Source organism: Zophobas morio, unplaced genomic scaffold (genome assembly GCF_036711695.1).
Source record: "Zophobas morio isolate AGI-343-1 ecotype UQ-CSIRO unplaced genomic scaffold, CSIRO_AGI_Zmor_V1 ptg000021l, whole genome shotgun sequence".
Lineage (NCBI taxonomy): Eukaryota > Metazoa > Arthropoda > Insecta > Coleoptera > Tenebrionidae > Zophobas > Zophobas morio.
Window position 1 is genome coordinate 25,220,238 of NW_026972126.1, and position 20,331 is coordinate 25,240,568.

At 32.9% G+C, this 20,331-nt stretch overlaps 1 protein-coding gene across 5 annotated transcripts in view; it reads left to right on the forward strand.

The window, feature by feature from the left end:
- The first annotated feature begins 3,325 nt into the window (after positions 1–3,325).
- The window catches only part of LOC135133272 (uncharacterized), a 60,109-nt gene continuing 43,103 nt past the window's right edge, over positions 3,326–20,331 (forward strand). Inside the window, exons 1-3 of one of the 5 annotated variants that reach the window (XM_064061609.1) lie at positions 3,326–3,511; positions 3,639–3,783; positions 3,831–5,486. In XM_064061609.1, the coding sequence (XP_063917679.1) occupies positions 3,645–3,783; positions 3,831–5,486 (1,795 nt within the window). In that variant the 5' untranslated portion in view covers positions 3,326–3,511; positions 3,639–3,644. Of the gene's footprint in view, positions 3,512–3,559; positions 3,578–3,638; positions 3,784–3,830; positions 5,487–17,822; positions 18,314–18,357; positions 20,002–20,331 lie in introns of those variants that run through there. The other 4 variants (XM_064061610.1, XM_064061613.1, XM_064061614.1 and 1 more) reach the window with 4 other exon arrangements.

A 20,331-nucleotide genomic window follows, 5' to 3' on the forward strand; every position in this document is an offset into this window, starting at 1 on the left:
TCTTCAGAAATAAGAAATAAATTTTATAGTTGATAAGTAGTACAAGAAAATAATTAAGTAAAACTTGCCAAAATAAGACTGAACAATGTTGAGAATAGTCATTGGAATGAAGAAGGGGTGGGTGGGTGGGGCTATTGCTTGTTCATAAAAGATTCTGTGGGAAACGGTTAAACTTAGCCCCGCCCACCCACCCGTTCTCCCATTTTGTCTTCAGAAATAAGAAATAAATGTTATAACAGATAAGTAGTATAAAAAATAATTAAGTAAAACTTGCTAAAATAGAACTGAACAATATTAGGAGTGGTCACTGGAATGAAGAAGGGGTAGTGGACGGGGCTACTGCTTGCTCATAAAACTAGAAAAAGTGGTCGAAAGTTGTTTCAATAGAACTTCCCTTGCAGTGATAAATCACAAGTAAAAACTCGTTACATTTAGCATATTTTAGGAAGAATTTATTCGGCAAAATTTTGAGATGACGTCATCAATTTTTTGGAGGGAATAAACAGATACATTTTGATTAACAATTTAACATATCAACAATAAAAACGTCTGCAAGATTTTCAAGGATTTAGTTGTGCAATTTTTGATTTATTCAATAAAATAAATTAACTAATTCATTAATTTTTTTGAGTCACCCTGTATGAGCAAATTTTTCGATTTTCCAATTTTTCAATTTTGACATTTATAAACTGTCAATTTTTCGATTTTTCAATGAATCGATGTTTTGATTTTCCCCTTTCTTGACCTTCGAGTGTTTCGATTTTCCTGTTCTTCAGTTCTTTAATTTTTTGATTTTTCAATTTTTCGATTTTTTAATGTTATTATTTTTTAATGTTACTATTTTTCGACTTCACTTTTTTGATTTTTCGATTTTTCAGGATTTTTCAATGTTTCAATTCCTCGGCTTTTCAATATTGTTGACTTCCGGATTTTTCGATGTGTCTAGCTTTTTACTTTTTCGATTTTTCAATTTTTGGATTTTTAAATTTTAGATTTTTCAATCTATTGATATTTGAATTTTTCAATATTTCTTAATCTTTCAATTTTTCGATTTCCTGCTTTTAGATGTTCTGCTTTTCAATTTTTCGATTTGTTAATTTTTCATTCCCGATTTATCGAGATTGATTGTTCGAGTTTTCGATTTATCAGTTTTTCAATTTTTTATTTTGGCCTATTTTGGTTTCTCAGTTTTTCCAGTTTTCCATTTTTTCGTTTTTTGATTTTTCCGCTTTTCCAATTTTTCAACTTTTAACTTTTTGTTCGTCGATTTCTCTATTTTTCGATTTTTCGACTTCATCACTTTTCGGTTTATCGTTCTTTTGATCTTTCAATCTCTCAATTTTTCAATTTTTCGAATTCTTAATTTTTTTGATTTCTCAATTTATAGAGATTTGGATTTTTCGATATTTTGATTGTCAATTTCTCAATTTATAAATTGCTTAATTTTTAACTTTTCGATTTTTCGATTTTGGCCTATTTCGGTTTCTCAATTTTTAGGATTTCAAAATTACCAGATTTTTTGGAATTTTCAAAATTTTCAGATTTTTTGAATTTTTGTAAAATTACCAGATTTTTGGTATTTTCAAAATTTCCGGATTCTTTGGTATTCTCAAAATTTTCAGATTTTTGGAAATTTTTCAAAATTTCCAGATTTTTTTGAATTTTCAAAATTTCCAGATTTTTTGGTTTCCAAAATTTCCAGATTTTTTGGAATTTTCAAAATTTTCAATTTTTTGGAATTTTCAAAATTTCCGGATTTTTTGGATTTTCAAAATTTACAGATTTGTTGAAATTTTCAAAATTTCCAGATTTTTTGGATTTTGCAAAATTTCCAGATTTTTTGGATTTTTCGAAATTTCCAGATTTTTTGGATTTTTCTAAATTTTCGAGATTTTTCAATTGCTCAATTTTCGACTTTTTAGGTTTTCAGTTTTTTGGATATTTCAGTTTTCGGATTTTTCAGGTTTTGCATTTTTCAGTTTTTCTTTCATTTTTCAGGTTTTCGATATCTCAGTTTTGGGATTTTTCAATATTTCAATTCTTCGACTTTTCGATTTTTGACTCCTGGATTTTTTGATGTGTTGATTATTTTACTTTTTCGATTTTTCAATTTTTCTGTTTTTAAATTTTAGATTTTTTAATTTTTAAAATTTTAGATTTTTCCATTTCTCGATTTTTCAGTTCAGTTCTTAGATATTTGCATTTTTCAAGTTTTCGAATTTTTCAAATGTTTCGATTTTTTAATCTTTTGATTTTTCGACTTCCCGGTTCTGTTTCTCAATTGTCATTTTGTCAAATTTTCGGTTTTTTAATTTTTCAAACTCTCAATTTTTTCGATTTTTCAATTTATCGATGTTTTAATTTTCCCATTTCTTGAACTTCGAGTGTTTCGATTTTCCTGTTCTTCCGTTCTTTAATTTTTTGATTTTTCAGGTTTTTGATTTTTCAATTTTTCGATTTTTTAAGGTTTCTATTTTTCGACTTCACTGTTTTGATTTTTCGATTTTTCAGTTGTTAGATATTTCAGTTTTAGGATTTTTCAATATTTCAATTCCTCGGCTTTTCTATTTTTGACTTCCGGATTTTTCGATGTGTCTATCTTTTTACTTTTTCGATTTTTTAATTTTTGGATTTTTAAATTTTAGATTTTTCAATCTTTTGATATTTTAATTTTTCAATATTTCTTAACCTTTCGATTTTTCGACTTCCTGGTTTTAGATGTTCTGCTTTTCAATTTTTCGATTTGTTAATTTTTCATTCCCGATTTATCGAGATTTGATTGTTCGGGTTTTCGATTCATCAGTTTTTCAATTTTTTATTTTGGGCTATTTCGGTTTCTCAGTTTTCGATTTCTCGTTCTCTTGATCTGTCAATCTCTCAATTTTTCAAATTTTTAAGTTTTTTGTTTTCTCGATTTATCGAGATATGGATTTTTCGATATTTTGATTGTCAATTTCTCAATTTATAAATTGTTCAATTTTTAACTTTTCGATTTTGGCCTATTTCGGTTTCTCAGTTGTTCGACTTTTCAAAAATATTCACTTAGTCGTTATAAAAACCGACCAAACAACTATTTCCCTCAGAAATTATAGTCGCAACCAACCAAATCGCATCTGATCGCTTAGAGTCGACATTGGCCTGAGCGCGCGCTGGTCTGTAGATCAAACAAGTTCTCAGGCGACGAGTTGTAGTGAAACAAGTTTTTTTATTAGCATCGACTATTTAAATTTGGCGCTTGTCTTTGACAGTTGAGTCTTCCAATGTCAATAAGGGTGGTTTTGCAAAATCAGCCTGGTTGTCGCATCTATATTAATCTATGTCATACACACCAGTGTCGCACGTGTCATTTGTTTTGCGTTTGATTTACAATTTTTTGGCGTTTTCCGCGAATTTATGGTCGTGGTTGTGGACGAGCGTCTGCTTTGTGGTTGAAAAGTGGAAATTTGGGTGTCCACCCGTACGTCGTACTTATGACTTCCGACCTTGAAACGTAGTTCGTGTGTTGTTTTAGGTGAGCGCGACTGATTTTAGTGTGGGGTGAAAGGGCTGCAAGGTCGTGCGCTTTGCGTGAACGGTGGTTCGCACTATCACTGTGTCACAGTATTGTTTTTAATGAAATTCGTATTTGTGTTGTTTAGGTGAAAATGGATGTGAATGTCGTGGTGCAGCACCAGAATAAGCTCCAGCAGCTGTTTGAGAAGTTTCTGGAGGCGGACTTTGAGGTTAAAAATGATACGTATTTGAGTCGGCTGTTGACACATTTGTCGGGCCAGGAGAAGCCAGGTTTGGGTGTTTGGGGGGTTTGGCTTGTCTGATTTTGTGTGTTTTAGTGGATGCGACGCTCGCTGATAACCCCTTTTTCTCGGAGTGGCTGCTCAAGGCTGTGTCTGTTTGGGAGAAGAATAAAACCAGTCCGTCCACTAATGTAGCTTCTTTCACTCTAAACTTGGCTAGTCTTGTGTCTAGGAACGAAAGTCGGTTTTCGATACTCGATGCGAACGGTTTTTATACGGCGTTGATACGGATTGTGAGAGCGAGGAGGCCTGAAGTCGCTCCGTCTGTAAAGTTAGGTTATGTTAAGTTGTTGAAGTCGTTTTTGGAGCACAAAGCTGGCGTGCAGTGGATCATGGGGTGCGATTTATGGATGGACGTGCTCAGGTTTACTTTGAGTAGCCAGACTGTGTACATCACGAAAGAAGGTTATAGATTTATGGCGAAAATTTTAGAACAAACGATCGAACACAACGAAAGTTTTTGTCACAACGTAGTCAAACAAATAATGTTGCCGTTAGGAGAGAACACGTACAAGACGATCAAAACTACGGGGGAAATGATGGAAGTTAGTGACGAGGTCGTGTATCAAAATTTAAGCCCGACGTTGCTGCTAATTGCAGACATACTAGAGTACTTTTTAGAAAGCGTTCTTTTTGCTCAAAACGACTGCAGAATTTTGTTGATATTCCTACGAGACTTCCACCTAGAACAACAAATTTGCAACTTCATGATGATCGCCCAGAACAAGTATCTCATTTTTGACCTTGGCAAAATCATGTTCATTCTACAGTTCCTGGAGATCTACATCAGCGTGCTCAACGATAATCTCAAAATGTCCAACGTTACCATCTGCATCCGCAAAATCATGAGCGTCTTCACCACGAACACCTCCCGCGGGAACTACGAGAACGTGATGAAGCTCTGCTTCTGCGGCCAGTTCTACTGGAACCTCATGGGCTTCAAAGTCCCGTGTCTCAAAGTCAACAAAGACAACGAACCCATTTCCTTCGCCAACCAGCTCCTCGTCATCCAGCTCCTCCCCATCTTCGCCATCGCCATGAAGTACTGCGGCGGCGACTGGGAGGAGCTGCACATCGACGAGTTCCGCGACCAGTACGTGCAGAAGCTCTTCATGCTCATGTGCGAGAACACCGTGCGCATCGCCTACGGCTGGCGCGACTTCCTGGTGGCCCAGCCCAACCTCTTCGAGATCGCCACCAAGGGCCTCATCTACGTGATGAAGTCCCGCAAGTACTACCCGCGCGAGCGCGCCGCCATGGCGTTCCAGTCGTTCGTGTACGCCCTCAAGGACGTGATGCGGGTCGTGAAGGAGCAGCCCGGGCAGCTGGCGTTCTTCTCCCAGCAGGTGTCGTTCTTCTCGCTGCTGTTCGACGCTTTCGTGGTCTTCATCGAGGAGTTCCAGATCACGTGGCGGGACAGCGTGGAGACGATTTGCGTCATGTCGATTAGTTTTGATTTTTTGTCGGTGCCGACGTGGCCCACGCAGCTGGTGGTGAAGGCGCTGAAGCTGGTGAACGTGTCCTTGGTGAAGTATATGAGTCCGAATCTGGCGCTGCTGGTGGACAGGACGAACGACTCCACGCTGGCGGTGTTGGGGCCGCTGTTGTGCACCAAGTTGTGCGACATGACGTGGGAGGTCCGGGACTCGGCGCTGGAGGTGGTCTGCACGATTTCCCACATGTCCAGTACGAGTGAGTACCAAGTCAATTTTTTTTGCTTCTTTAGGTTAAGGCACGTTTGAGCTAAGTGGGTTTGATATTTATTTGTGACGTTTTTTTATTTGACATTAGTTTGTAAAGAATGAGCAGAGTAGACGGTGTAAGAAAAGAGGCGGGTGGGCGGAGCTAAGATTAATTTTGTGGGTTGGTTTTAGGCCGAGGTAACCATAAAGAAACGTAGTGGCGGTAAAGAAAGCGGAATAGGCGATACATACACTTGGAGGTGTGTCACAAGCAACAAAAGAGGCGCAGCCAATATAAAACGAAAATACACGGGTGGGTGGGCGGGGCTTCGCTTTTGTAGCCACAGGTGTTGAGGAGTGGGGTTAAGTGGTCGTGATCATGGGTGGAGCTTATCGCCTCTAGTATTTATATGCAAAGTGCCCGTTACTCATAGAAAAATAAGGATTTTATAGTTAAGCTCCGCCCCTCGGCTTACGACGAATAAAAAAATCATCAGAATTGAGATAGGGTGGGAGGGCGGAGCTTATATTTTGCCTTTTTTTTTAATATACATAGCCATCTTTTCACAACTAGAAACTTAGAACATTGCAAAATCGATATTTCCTTATACAGATTTTCCATTTTAAACATGTTTTAAGTTTCTTGTTGTGAAAACAAGTCTACACATGTTAAAATAAACAGGCAAAATCTAAGCCCGCCCACCCACCCTATCTCTATTGTGATTATTTTTTTTATTCGCCGTGAACCAAGAGGGCGAAGCTTAACTGCAAAATACTTATTTTTTGACAAGGAATTAAAAACATGTTTTTGAGTATCGTGTTGTTCAAGGAATGCTAGCCATATTAAGAAAAAAAGGAAAAATATAGACCCCGCCCACCCACCCTATCTCAATTGTGATCATTTTTTTATTCTTAGAAACTTAAATCTCATTTCAAATGGTAAATTTTTTTCGGTTGTTCACTTATCCAGTTTTTCGTTTTATAGATTATTTCTTATTATTTTTTAATAATCATGTAATAATTTTTCGTTTTTTGTCTATTTTAATTTATTGATTTTTCGATTTTTGGCGAATCAGTTTAGAGATTTTTCAATTTTTTGATTTTTTTCGATTACTCGATGTCAAAATGTTTAAAATTTTCGATTTCTCAATTTTTCAATTTCTCGGTTTTTCGATTTTCCAATTTTTTGATTTTTCCATTTCTTGATTTCTCGACTTTTCGATGTTTGATTTCTTGACTCCCGATTTCTCGATTTTTCAACCCTTCAGGTTTTCGATTTCTAAGGTATTTAAAGTTTTTCTATTTTTAAATTTTCGATTTTTTCAACTCTCGATTTCTCAATTTTTCGATATTTCAGTTTTGTGATTTTTCAATTTTTTGATTCTTCAATTTTTCGATTTTTCAATTTATCGATTCATCGAATTTTTGATTTTCCCATTTCTCGATTTTTCTTGATTTTTCAGCGTTCTATTTTCGATTTTTCAATTTATCAATTTTTAATTTTGCTATTTTCGAATTTTTCTATTCGTCAGGTTTTTGAGTTTTAAGTTTTCGAATGTTCGACGAAAACAAGGCAAAATATAGCTCCCGCCCACCCACCCCATCTCAATTGTGATCATTTTTTTATTCTTAGAAACTTAAATCTCATTTCAAATGGAAATTTTTTTCAGTTGTTGACTTATCCAGTTTTTCGTTTTATAGATTATTTCTTATTATTTTTTAATAATTATGTACTAATTTTTCGTTTTTTGTCTATTTTAATTTATTGATTTTTCGATTACTCGATTTTTCCATGTTCCAATTTCTCATTGTTTCAATTTTTCGATTTTTCAGTTTCCCAATTTTTGGCGAATCAGTTTAGAGATTTTTCAATTTTTTGATTTTTTTCGATTACTCGATTTCAAGATGTTTCAAATTTTCGATTTCTCAATGTTTCAATTTTTCAATTTCCCGGTTTTTCGATTTTCCAATTTTTTGATTTTTCCATTTCTTGATTTCTCGACTTTTCGATGTTCGATTTCTTGACTCCCGATTTCTCGATTTTTCAACCCTTCAGGTTTTCGATTTCTAAAGTACTTAAAGTTTTTCTATTTTTAAATTTTCGATTTTTCAACTCTCGATTTCTCAATTTTTTGATATTTCAGTTTTGTGATTTTTCAATTTTCTGATTCTTCAATTTTTGGATTTTTCAATTTTTCGATTCATCGAATTTTTGATTTTCCCATTTCTCGATTTTTCTTGATATTTCAACGTTCTATTTTCGATTTTTCAATTCTTTAATTTCGCTATTTTCGATTTTTTCGATTCATCAGGTTTTTGAGTTTTCCATTTGTCGCATTCCTAAGTTTTCGAATGTTCGACGAAAAAAAGGCAAAATATAGACCCCGCCCACCCACCCCATCTCAGTTGTGATGATTTTTTATTCTTAGAAACTTAAATCTCGTTTAAAATGGTAAATTTTTGTAAGGAAATATGGATTTTGCAATTTTGTCCCTAGGTCTGTCAACAACCTCGATTTTTTTATGTTCAATTTCTCGACTTTTCAATTTACCAATTCGTTAATATTTCTGTTTTTCAATCTTTCAATTTTTCCATTGATCAGATTTTGATTTTTCGTTTTTTCGCGTTCCCAAGTTTTGGAATTTTCGAATTTTCGATATCTCGATTTTTTCACTTTTAGATTAATCGATTTTTTGATCTTCCCATTTCTCGATTTTCCCATTTATCGATTTTTCGATTTCTCGATCTTTTCATGTTTTGATTTGTCAATGTTCCAATTTTTCGACTTTTCGTTTTTTGGATTTTTCGATTTTTGGACATTCGTTTCTAAATCTTTGAACATTCAAGTTTTATCATTTTTCAGTTATTTTATTCGTCAATTTTTTGATAATTAAATTTTCAAATTTTTCCATTTTCCGATTGTTGGCGTTTCTAAGTTTTCGGTTTTTCTATTTCTGGATTTTTGTACTTTTCGATTTATCATTTTTTTGATTTTTCTGTTTTCGAATTTTTCAATTTTTCGATTTCTCAGATTTTTGATTTGTTAATTTTTCCAATTTATAAATTTTAGAATATTCAATTTTTTGATGTTTTAATGTCTCGATCTTTTGATTTTTCGACTTCTCGGTTTTAGATGATTCACTTTTTTAATTTTTGAAACTTTTGATTTTTCAGATTTCCGGCTTTTAAATTTTGGAAATTTTTAATTTTTCAAGTTCTTCTCCAATTTTTCGTTTTATAGATTATATCTTATTATTTTTTAATAAATATGTACTTACTAATTTTTCATTTTTTTATCAATTTTGATTTATTGATTTTTCGATCACTCGATTTCTCCATCTTCCAATTTCTCAATTTCTCATTGTTTCAATTTTTGGATTTTTCGCTTTTTCGGCGTTTCGAGTTTCGATTTTTCGATTTCCCAATTTTTGGCGAATCAGTTTAGAGATTTTTCAATTTCTTGAATTTTGGTTTTTGATTTTTTCCGATTACTCGATTTCAAGATGTTTCAATTTTTCGATTTGTCAATGTCTCAATTTTTCAATTTCTCGGTTTTTCGATTTTCGAATTTTTTGATGTTTCGATTTTTCGACTTTTCTTTTCATAGATTTTTTTGATTTTTCCATTTCTTGATTTCTCGACTTTTCGATGTTCGATTCCTTGACTCCCGATTTCTCGATTTTTCAATTTTTCAATCCTTCAAGTTTTCAATTTCTAAGGTATTTAAAGTTTTTTAATTCTTCAATTTTTCGATTTTTCAATTTTTCGATCCATCGAATTTTTAATTTGCCCATCTCGATTTCTCGATTTTTTGATTTTTCAACGTTCGATTTTCGATTTTTCAATTTATCAATTCTTTAATTTTGCTATTTTCGAATTTTTCGATTCATCAGGTTTTTGAGTTTTCAATTTTTCGCGTTCCTAAATTTTCGAATGTTCGACAAAAAAAGGCAAAATATAGACCCCGCCCACCCACCCCATCTCAATTGTGATGATTTTTTTATTCTTAGAAACTTAAATCTCGTTTAAAATGGTAAATTTTTGTAAGAAAATATGGATTTTGCAATTAGGCTCCGCCCCTAGGTCTGCCAACAATCTCGGTTTTTTTATGTTCAACTTCTCGACTTTTCAATTTATCAATTCGTTAATTTTTCTGTTTTTCAATCTTCCAATTTTTCCATTTATCAGATTTTTGATTTTTCGATTTTTCGCGTTTCTGAGTTTTGGAATTTTTAGAATTTTCGATATCTCGATTTTTTCACTTTTAGAATAATCGATTTTTTGATTTTCCCATTTCTCGGTTTTCGGATTTTTCGTTTTTTCGACGTTTCGAGTTTCGATTTTTCAATTTATCGGTTTCCCAATTTTTCGTGATTCAGTTTGGGGATTAATTTCTTGAATTTTTGTTTTCTCTATTTCAGTTTTTCGTTTTTTCCATTTTTTGAATTCTTAAATTTTACATTTTTCGACTTTTCGTTTTTTGGATTTCTCGATTTTTTAACTTTCGTTTCTGAATCTTTGGATATTCAAGTTTTCGATTTTTCTATTTCTGGATCAATTGATTTTTATATTTTTGATTTATCATTTTTTTGATTTTTCGGTGTTCGATTTCCCGGCTTCTCGTTTTCTCGATTTTTCAGTACATTTTTCAATTCTTCAATTTTTCGGTTTTCGAATTTTTCAATTTTTCAATTTCTCAAATTTTTGGTTTGTTAATTTTTTCAATTTATAAATTTTAGAATATTCAATTTTTTGATCTTTTGATTTTTCGACTTCTCGGTTTTAGATACCTAATTCACTTTTTTAATTTTTGAAATTTTTGATTTTTCAGATTTCCGGTTTTTAAATTTTGAAAATTTTCAGTTTTTCAAGTTCCCAATCGGTGTTGGATTTTTCGATTGTTCACTTGTCCAATTTATCGTTTTATAGATTATTTCTTATTATTTTTTAATAATTATGTACTAATTTTTCGTTTTTTGTCTATTTTAATTTATTGATTTTTCGATTACTCGATTTCTCCTTGTTCCAATTTCTCAATTTCTCATTGTTTCAATTTTTCGCTTTTTCAGCGTTTCGAGTTTCGAATTTTCAGTTTAACAATTTCAATTTGGAGATTTTTCAATTTCTTGAATTTTGGTTTTTTGTTTTTTTTTCGATTACTCGATTTCAAGATGTTTCAATTTTTCGAATTCTCAATGTTTCAATTTCTCAATTTCTCGTTGTTTCAATTTTTCGATTTTTCGCTTTTTCGGCGTTTCCAGTTTCGATTTTTCAATTTCCCAATTTTTGGCGACTCAGTTTAGAGATTTTTCAGTTTCTTGAATTTTGGTTTTTTGATTTTTTTTCGATTACTCGATTTCAAGATGTTTCAATTTTTCGATTTCTCAATGTTTCAATTTTTCAATTTCTCGGTTTTTCGATTTTCCAATTTTTTGATTTTTCCATTTCTTGATTTCTCGACTTTTCGATGTCCGATTTCTTGACTCCTGATTTCTCGATTTTTCAATTTTGCAATCCTTCAAGTTTTCTATTTCTAAGGTATTTAAAGTTTTTCTATTTTTAAATTTTCGATTTTTCAATTTTTCGATATTTCAGTTTTGTGATTTTTCAATTTTTTGATTCTTCAATTTTTCAATTTTTCGATTCATCGAATTTTTGATTTTCCCATTTCTCGATTTCTCGATCTTTTCATGCTTTGATTTGTCAATGTTCCAATTTTTCCATTTCTCGGTTTTCGGATTTTTCGTTTTTTCGGCGTTTCGAGTTCCGATTTTTCAATTTTTCGCGAATCAGTTTAGGGATTAATTTCTTGAATTTTCGTTTTCTTTATTTCAGTTTTTCGGTTTTTCCATTTTTTGAATTCTTAATTTTACATTTTTCGACTTTTCGTTTTTTGGAGTTCTCGATTTTTTAACTTTCGTTTCTAAATCTTTGGGTATTTAAGTTTTAGGATTTTTCAGTTATTTTATTCTTCAATTTTTCGATATTTAAATTTTTCCATTTTCCGATTGTTTTCGATTTTTCTATTTCTGGATCAATTGATTTTTATATTTTCGATTTATCATTTTTTTGATTTTTCGGTGTTCGATTTCCCGGGTTCTCTTTTTCTCGATTTTTCAGTACATTTTTCAATTCTTCAATTTTTCTATTTTCGAATTTTTCAATTTTTCGATTTCTCAGATTTTTGATGTCTTAATGTCTCGATCTTTTGATTTTTCGACTTCTGGATTTTAAATGATTCACTTTTTTAATTTTTGAAATTTTTGATTTTTCAGATTTCCGGTTTTTAAATTTTGAAAATTTTCAGTTTTTCAAGCTCCCAATCGGTGTTGGATTTTTCGATTGTTCACTTGTCCAATTTATCGTTTTATAGATTATTTCTTATTATTTTTTAATAATTATGTACTAATTTTTCGTTTTTGGTCTATTTTAATTTATTGATTTTTCGATTACTCGATTTCTCCATGTTCCAATTTCTCAATTTCTCGTTGTTTCAATTTTTCGATTTTTCGCTTTTTCGGCGTTTCCAGTTTCGATTTTTCAATTTCCCAATTTTTGGCGAATCAGTTTAGAGATTTTTCAGTTTCTTGAATTTTGGTTTTTTGATTTTTTTTCGATTACTCGATTTCAAGATGTTTCAATTTTTAGATTTCTCAATGTTTCAATTTTTCAATTTCTCGGTTTTTCGATTTTCCAATTTTTTGATTTTTCCATTTCTTGATTTCTCGACTTTTCGATGTCCAATTTCTTGACTCCTGATTTCTCGATTTTTCAATTTTGCAATCCTTCAAGTTTTCTATTTCTAAGGTATTTAAAGTTTTTCTATTTTTAAATTTTCGATTTTTCAATTTTTCGATATTTCAGTTTTGTGATTTTTAAATTTTTTGATTCTTCAATTTTTCAATTTTTCGATTCATCGAATTTTTGATTTTCCCATTTCTCGATTTCTCGATTTTTTATTTTTCAACGTTCGATTTTCGATTTTTCAATTTATCAATTCTTTAATTTTGCTATTTTCGAATTTTTCGATTCATCAGATTTTTGAGTTTTCAATTTTTCGCGTTCCTAAGTTTTCGAATGTTCGACGAAAAAAAAAGCAAAATATACATCTCGTCCATCCACCCCATCTCAATTGTGATTTTTTTTTTCTTAAAAACTTAAAACACCTTTAAAATGGTAAATTTTTGTAAGAAAATATGTTCCAATTTTTCGATTACTCGGTTTTCGGGAATTTCGATGTTTCAATTTCTCGCGAATCAGTTTAGGGATTAATTTCTTGAATTTTCGTTTTCTTTATTTCAGTTTTTCGGTTTTCCCATTTTTTAAATTCTTAAATTTTACATTTTTCGACTTTTCGTTTTTTGAATTTCTCGATTTTTTAACTTTCGTTTCTAAATCTTTGGATATTCAAGTTTTAGGATTTTTCAGTTATTTTATTCTTCGATTTTTCGATATTTAAATTTTTAAATTTTTCCATTTTCCGTTTGTTGGCGTTTCTAAGTCTTCGATTTTTCTATTTCTGGATCAACTGATTTTTATATTTTCAATCTTTCAATTTCTCGGTTTTTAGATTTTCCAATTTTTTGATGTTTTGATTTTTCGACTTTTTTTTCAGGATTTTTTTGATTTTTCTATTTTTTGATTTCTCGACTTTTTGATGTTCGATTTTTTGACTCCCGATTTCTCGATTTTTCGATTTTTCAATCCTTCAAGTTTTCTATTTCTAAGGTATTTAAAGTTTTTCTATTTTTAAATTTTCGATTTCTCAATTTTTCAACTTTCGATTTCTCAATTTTTCAACTTTCGATTTCTCAATTTTTCGAAATTTCAGTTTTGTGATTTTTCAATTTTTTGATTCTTCAATTTTTCGATTTATCATTTTTTTGATTTTTCGGTGTTTGATTTCCCGGCTTCTCGTTTTCTCGATTTTTCAGTACATTTTTCAATTCTTCAATTTTTCTGTTTTCGAATTTTCGATTTCTCCGATTTTTGATTTGTTAATTTTTCCAATTTCTCAGTTTCTCATTGTTTCAATTTTTCAATTTCTCGGTTTTTCGATTTTCCAATTTTTTGATGTTTCGACTTTTCTTTTCATAGATTTTTTGATTTTTCCATTTATTCAATCCTTCAAGTTTTCGATTTCTAAGGTATTTAAAGTTTTTCTATTTTTAAATTTTGGATTTTTCAACTTTCGATTTCTTAATTTTTCGATATTTCAGTTTTATGATTTTCAATTTTTTGATTCAATTTTTCAATTTTTGTTTCATCGAATTTTTGATTTTCCCATTTCTCGATTTTTTGATTTTTCAACGTTCGATTTTCGATTTTTCAATTTATCAATTTTTAATTTTGCTATTTTCGAATTTTTTTATTCATCAGGTTTTTGAGTTTTCAATTTTTCGCGTTCCGAAGTTTTCGAATGTTCGACGGAAAAAAGGCAAAATATAGATACATCGAAAAACAGGAAAATCGAAAAACTGAGAAATGAAAAATCAAAAGATCAAGAAATCGTGGAGTCGAAAAGTCGAACAATTGAGAAACCGAAATAGGTCAAAATCGAAAAGTTAAAAACTGAACAATTTATAAATTGAGAAATTGACAATCAAAATATCGAAAAATCCAAATCTCGATAAATCGAGAAATTAAAAAACTTAAAAATTCTAAAATTGAGAGATTGAAAGATCAAGAGAACGAGAAATCGAAAAGTGATGAAGTCGAAAAATCGAAAAATAGAGAAATCGACAAACAAAAAGTTAAAAGTTGAAAAATTGGAAAAGGGGAAAAATAAAAAAACGAAAAAATGGAAAACTGGAAAAACTGAGAAACCGAAATAGGGCAAAATAAAAAATTGAAAAACTGATAAATCGAAAACAATCAAATCTCGATAAATCGGGAATGAAAAATTAACAAATCGAAAAATTGAAAAACAACATCTAAAACCAGGAAGTCGAAAAATCGAAAGATTAAGAAATATTGAAAAATTAAAATATCAAAAGATTGAAAAATCTAAAATTTAAAAATCCAAAAATTGAAAAATCGAAAAGTAAAAAGGTAGACACATCGAAAAACCCAGAAGTCAAAAATCGAAAAGCCGAAGAAATGAAATATTGAAAAATCCTAAAACTGAAATATCAAAAACCTGAAAAATCAAAAAATTAAAGAACTGTAGAACAGGAAAATCGAAACACTCGAAAGTCAAGAAATGGGAAAATCAAAACATCGACTATAAAATAGAAAATTTGACATAATGACAATTGAAAACAGAAAATTTAAAACCGGAAAGTCGAAAAATCAAAAGATTAAGAAATCGAAACCTTTGAAAAATTCGAAAACTTGAAAAATTGAAATATTGAAGAATGAAATGAAAAATCGAGAAATCGAAAAATCTAAAATTTTAAAAATTAAAAAATCGAAAATTTATAAATCGAAAAAGTAAAAAAATCGACACATCGAAAAATACAGGAGTCAAAAATCGAAAAGTCGAAGAATCGAAATATTGAAAAATCCCAAAACTGAAATATCGAAAAACTGAAAAATGAAAGAAAAACTAAATCGGGAAATCAAAACATTGAAAAATCGAAAAATTTAAAACGACAATTGAAAACAGAAAATCTAAAACCGGGAAGTCGAAAAATCGAAAGATTAAGCAATCGAAAAATTGAAAAATCGAAAAAGTAAAAAAATCAATACATCGAAAACACCAGAAGCCAAAAATCGAAAAATCGAATCAAAATATTGAAAAATCCCAAAACTGAAAAATGTAAAAATTGAATAATAAAAGAAAAACTGAAAAATGGAAAACTTGAAAAATCCGAAAACTGAAATATCCAAAAACTGAGAACCTAAAAAGTCGAAAAATTGAGCAATAGATAAATCCAAAAAGTGAAGTCGAAAAATTGAAACCTTTAAAAATCGAAAAATTGAAAAATCAAAAACCTGAAAAATAAAAAAATTAAAGAACTGAAGAATAGGAAAATCGAAACACTCGAAGGTCAAGAAATTGGAAAAAACATCGATTAATTGAAAAATCGAAAAATTGAGAGTTTATGAAAGTCAAATTTGAAAAATTAAAAAATCGAAAATTTGACAAAATGGCAATTGAAAAACAGAAAATCTAAAACCGGGAAGTCGAAAAATCGATATATTAAGAGATCAAAACATTTGAAAAATTCGAAAACATGAAAAACGGAAATATCGAAGAACTGAAATGAAAAATCGAGAAATCGAAAAACCTAAAATTTTAAATATTAAAAAATTAAGATATCAAAAAACTGAAAAATCTAAAATTTAAAAATCGAAAAATTGAAAAAACGGCAATTGAAAAACAGAAAATCTAAAACCGGGAAGTCGAAAAATCGAGAAATGGAAAAATCTAAAATTTTCAATATTGAAAAATTAAAATACCAAAAAATTGAGAAATCTAAAATTTAAAAATCGAAAAAGTAAAAAGTTGACACATCGAAAAATCCAGAAGTCAAAAATGGAAAAGTCGAAGGACAGAAATATTGAAAAATCCCAAAACTGAAATATCCAAAAACTGAGAATCTAAAGAATGGAAAAATTGAGAAATCGAAAAATCAAAAAAGCGAAGTTGAAAAATCGAAACCTGAAAAAATAGAAAAATTGAAAAACCAAAAACATTAATTGCAAAATCGACAAAGAGTTTATAAAAGTCAAAAATTGAAAAATCGTAAAATTGAAGAGAAAAACTGAAAACCGAGAAATTGAAAAATTGAGAAATTATAAAATCCAAAAATTGAAAAATAAATAGGAGTAAACTGAAAAGTCCCCAAACTAAAATTTCTCAATTATGATGATTTTTTTTATTCTTGGAAACTTGAACTTGATTTTTTGGTAAATTCTTTAAAACAGTTTTGGGGGACTTTGGTGTTCTATTTTTGGAAAATTCAGACCTGATTCTGATTTGTTTTTGAGTTAATTTTGGAAGCCGTTTTTCTTTTCTGAAAAATTTAAAAACAATCTTGAGGTTTAAATTTCTCAGAGGATACGTCATTTGCTAAAATCAGTCTTAGCAGATACTAGCCCAAATTTTTAGTTTTTTGTTATATTATAAAGTGTGGATGAAAACAAGATACTAACTAACTGTATACAACACTAAACAGTGAATTAGAATATGCGTAGAATATTTTCTACATTTGGGCCCAAGAAATTTTTAAATTATTTTTTCTCTGTTCTATGAACAGTCCTCAACAACGAGTCATAGAGTTGGTGCGCCATTTTTTCAACACCCTGTATATAGATTTTGTATTACTGAGAATTTTGAAACTCCTCTGCGTCAAAGTAATAGTTAATACATTGAAATCAAAAAACTTTATGATATTCTACGTAAGACTCGACATCAACTTTTCAGAAATCGGTAGATTTTTGATAAGCGACAACACTGCCGTGATTCCCCCACACAAAACGCATTGCAACGTGTAAAACAAATGAATGCACCAACGGCTCCGAGTTTCCTCTTTCGCCGGAAACGAATTTCTTCCACACGACACGTCAATCGGAGTGATCGATCCGCATTTTCGGTGTGTTGAGAAATATTTAAAGTGCTGTGTCAACCCGAAATAATTCAGCAAGACAACCGGGAAGAGTCAGAGGCCGCGTTGTCCCAGAGGACAAAAAACGGAACAGATTCCCGCCTAAAACCTCCTGGAAAGTAATCGGGCGGAAATCTCCCGATTATTTTATTCATGACGTGGTGCCACGAAGCGTCTGGGGCTTGCAGATACATCCATAACTGGATTTCCGTACACGATTAATTATGGCATGATATTGACACGTTGTCATTTATTGACATTCAACAAACACCATTTATCTTGACGGAGGCGTTGAACTCACCGACCCCCGTTACGCAGAAAAAAGTGTTTGCTTTTGATGTACACAGATCGAATTTACCGACAAAAAAAATCGGTTATGTTTTGACCTTTTGATTATTTATGTTTACTCAAATATTTACTCTTGCTGTCTACAATTTAGTTTCAAAGCGAATCGTTGTACACAGAAGATTGACAAACACTGATTAGATCTAAGCGCCGCTTGGCTTTGATTGTTCGTCAAGGTTGAGGTCATTATTGTTAACGGGTTCCTTTATGTTAGTGCTCTGGTTTGATTTAGGGCGCTTTGGTGCGATAAACAACACTTTATACCGCGAAACAAACAACAAGAAAAAAAAACAACAGCTTATCTAACTTTAATTGGGAAATTAAATATAATTTTCGAAGACATAAACAAAATTTTATTACGTTTTGATAAATTAATGATGTAAACACGTGTATCCGGTTGGTTGTGTGCTGCGCTTTCTAATAACAGAAATTACTCTTTTGATAGTTTATCAAAGTGTAATTAATCACGCTGAGTGAAATTACAGTGACCTCGTCTAAACAAAAGTCCTAATACTTAAAAATAAAACACCTTGGTCAAAGTCACCAAGTGACCCATCTCTTAAACATCGTAATTAAAAACAATATCGTCCTACGAAGAAAAATAACAACGAAGTCTCGCTGACGTCCATGTTGACACTGTAATTACATCTAATTTCCGACCAAGCCACCAATTATCAAGAGTGAGTATTCTCGAAACGAGTTCCCAGACACGAAGAACCCATTCCACTAAATCACGTGGAGCGCAATCTCCGTCGATAACTCAGTCGTTCGCCACAGCTTGTCAAATCATGACCTGAACCACACACGCACTCACACAACATGGAGGTCGTCGTACGCAAACTGAAAACCCTCCTGGAGAAATTGCTCCACCAGGAACCGCGAACCCCAATCGACCACAACCTGCGCAAACTCTTAACCCTTCTGCGCCACCAAGAACAAGGTTGGTACCCGTCCTAGTAAAACCCTCTCTAACTACTTTCCCAGAAGTAGAATCCACCTTGATCACCGAATGGATCCACAAAGCGGTGGTCAAGTGGAGCACCTCAGGCCTCCACTTGCACCCCAATGTTGCCGCTTTCGTCCTCGACTTGGTCGCCTTGTTGGCGAAAAACGAAGACAGATTCTGCGCCCTCAACACCAGCAACTTCTTCATCAAGCTGGTTAACGTTGCGAAAGCCAGAAGTTCCTGTGACGAGAACGTCAAGCTAGCGTACATCGGGTTGCTGGGGGCCTTCTTGGAACACACGTCGGGGATCGAGTGGATGATCGCTTGCAACTTCTGGGAGGATATATACCAGATGAGTTTGTCAAATGGGAGTGACGACGTCGTTAGGGAGGGCAGGCTCTTCGTGTCCAAAATTTTGGAGAAGACCGTGGATTTGGACGAAGGGTTTTGCAGTGGGGTGGTCAAGAAGATGATGCTTCCGTTGGGGGAGAATATATATAAGTCGATCAAAGCGTCGAGTGACATGAGGGACGTGAGCGAGGAGGTGGCGTCAAGGTTTCTGAAACCCACGCTCACGTTGATTGGGACTAGTTTGGAGTATTTTCTAGAAGGGATTTATTTTGGGGAGAAGGACTTCAGCGTGGTTTTGGTTTTTCTGAAGAACTTTCACCTGGAGGAGAGGATTTCCGACTTTATGATTATTGCGCAAGCGAGGTGTTTGGCTTTCGATATCGGGAAGATTATGTTTGTTATGCAGTTCTTGGAGTTGTATGTGAAGGTGGCGACGGGTAGTGTGAATGTGGCTACCATCAATGCGACGGTTAGGAGGATGAAGAACAACTACATGGTGAACGTGTCCAAAGGGACTGCTGAAAGTCTCATGGAACTAAGTGGGTTTGCCCAACTTCTGTGGAATTTGATAGAAGCGAAGATCCCTCCATTGCAACTAAAAGAGTCAAAGGATTGTTCGTTTGCAGACGAACTTTTCCTTTTCCTAATACTACCATCGTACTGCCTCCTCTTGAAGTTCTGTTGGGAGAAAGACAAAATCGAAGAGATATTGTCAGACGAATTTCGCGACAGATTCCTCTACAAAGTGTACGGAATGATGGGTCAGGACACAGTTCGAGCTTGCTACTTCTGGCGCGACACCATCGTCCCCCGTCCCGACATATTCCAAATCTGTACCCTCGCCAATGACCGTGTAAGACACACCCGAAAATACTTTTCCAAAAAGGCGGCCATCGTAGCAGCCCAAACTTACATCTACTTCTTGGAAGATCTGGTCAACTCCGTCAAAGACTTCCCCAGGAAGCTCGACCCTTTCCTCGACGAATTACCCCACTTTGAGCAAGTTTTCCAGAACCTGGTGATGCTTTTCGAGGAGTTCCACATAACCTGGCAGGACACTCTCGAAGCGACGAACGTGCTGACCATAGCGTTCGACTTTTTGATGATCAATCGGTGGCCGACGTCCATAGTGGTGCACGTTTTGACTCTCATCAACGTCGCTACCGCCAAATACATGGCGCCAAATCTGGCGCTCCTGCTGGACCGAACCACAGATTCCACCATCGCGCTATTAGGACCTTTACTCTTCGCCAAACTCCACGACGAAGTACCACAAGTGAAGCGCGCCGCTGTCGAGGTGGTTCGAACCATAGCCCACATGTCTAGTACCAGTAAGTCAAATAGGTTAAGGCATGCACACTAACGTGATTAGATAAACACACAAACTAGATAACGAGCCGAATTACCTACGTCAAACTAATTGTTTTATACCGCGTCTATATAAAGATGACACACCTGCGATAGCGGTGACGCATCGTTCCAAAACAGTACGACATCGCGATAAAATGCATCCCAACGTGAACCCTTTAGTGTTAAAAAGCGAACTCGTACTCGAGAAACTCTCCCACGGGAAGTACTCGAGTCAAAGTACGACCCTGGAGAGGTTCCTCGCCGTTTTGCGACAACAAGAAGACACAGGTCAGTGCTTACTTGTCACAACA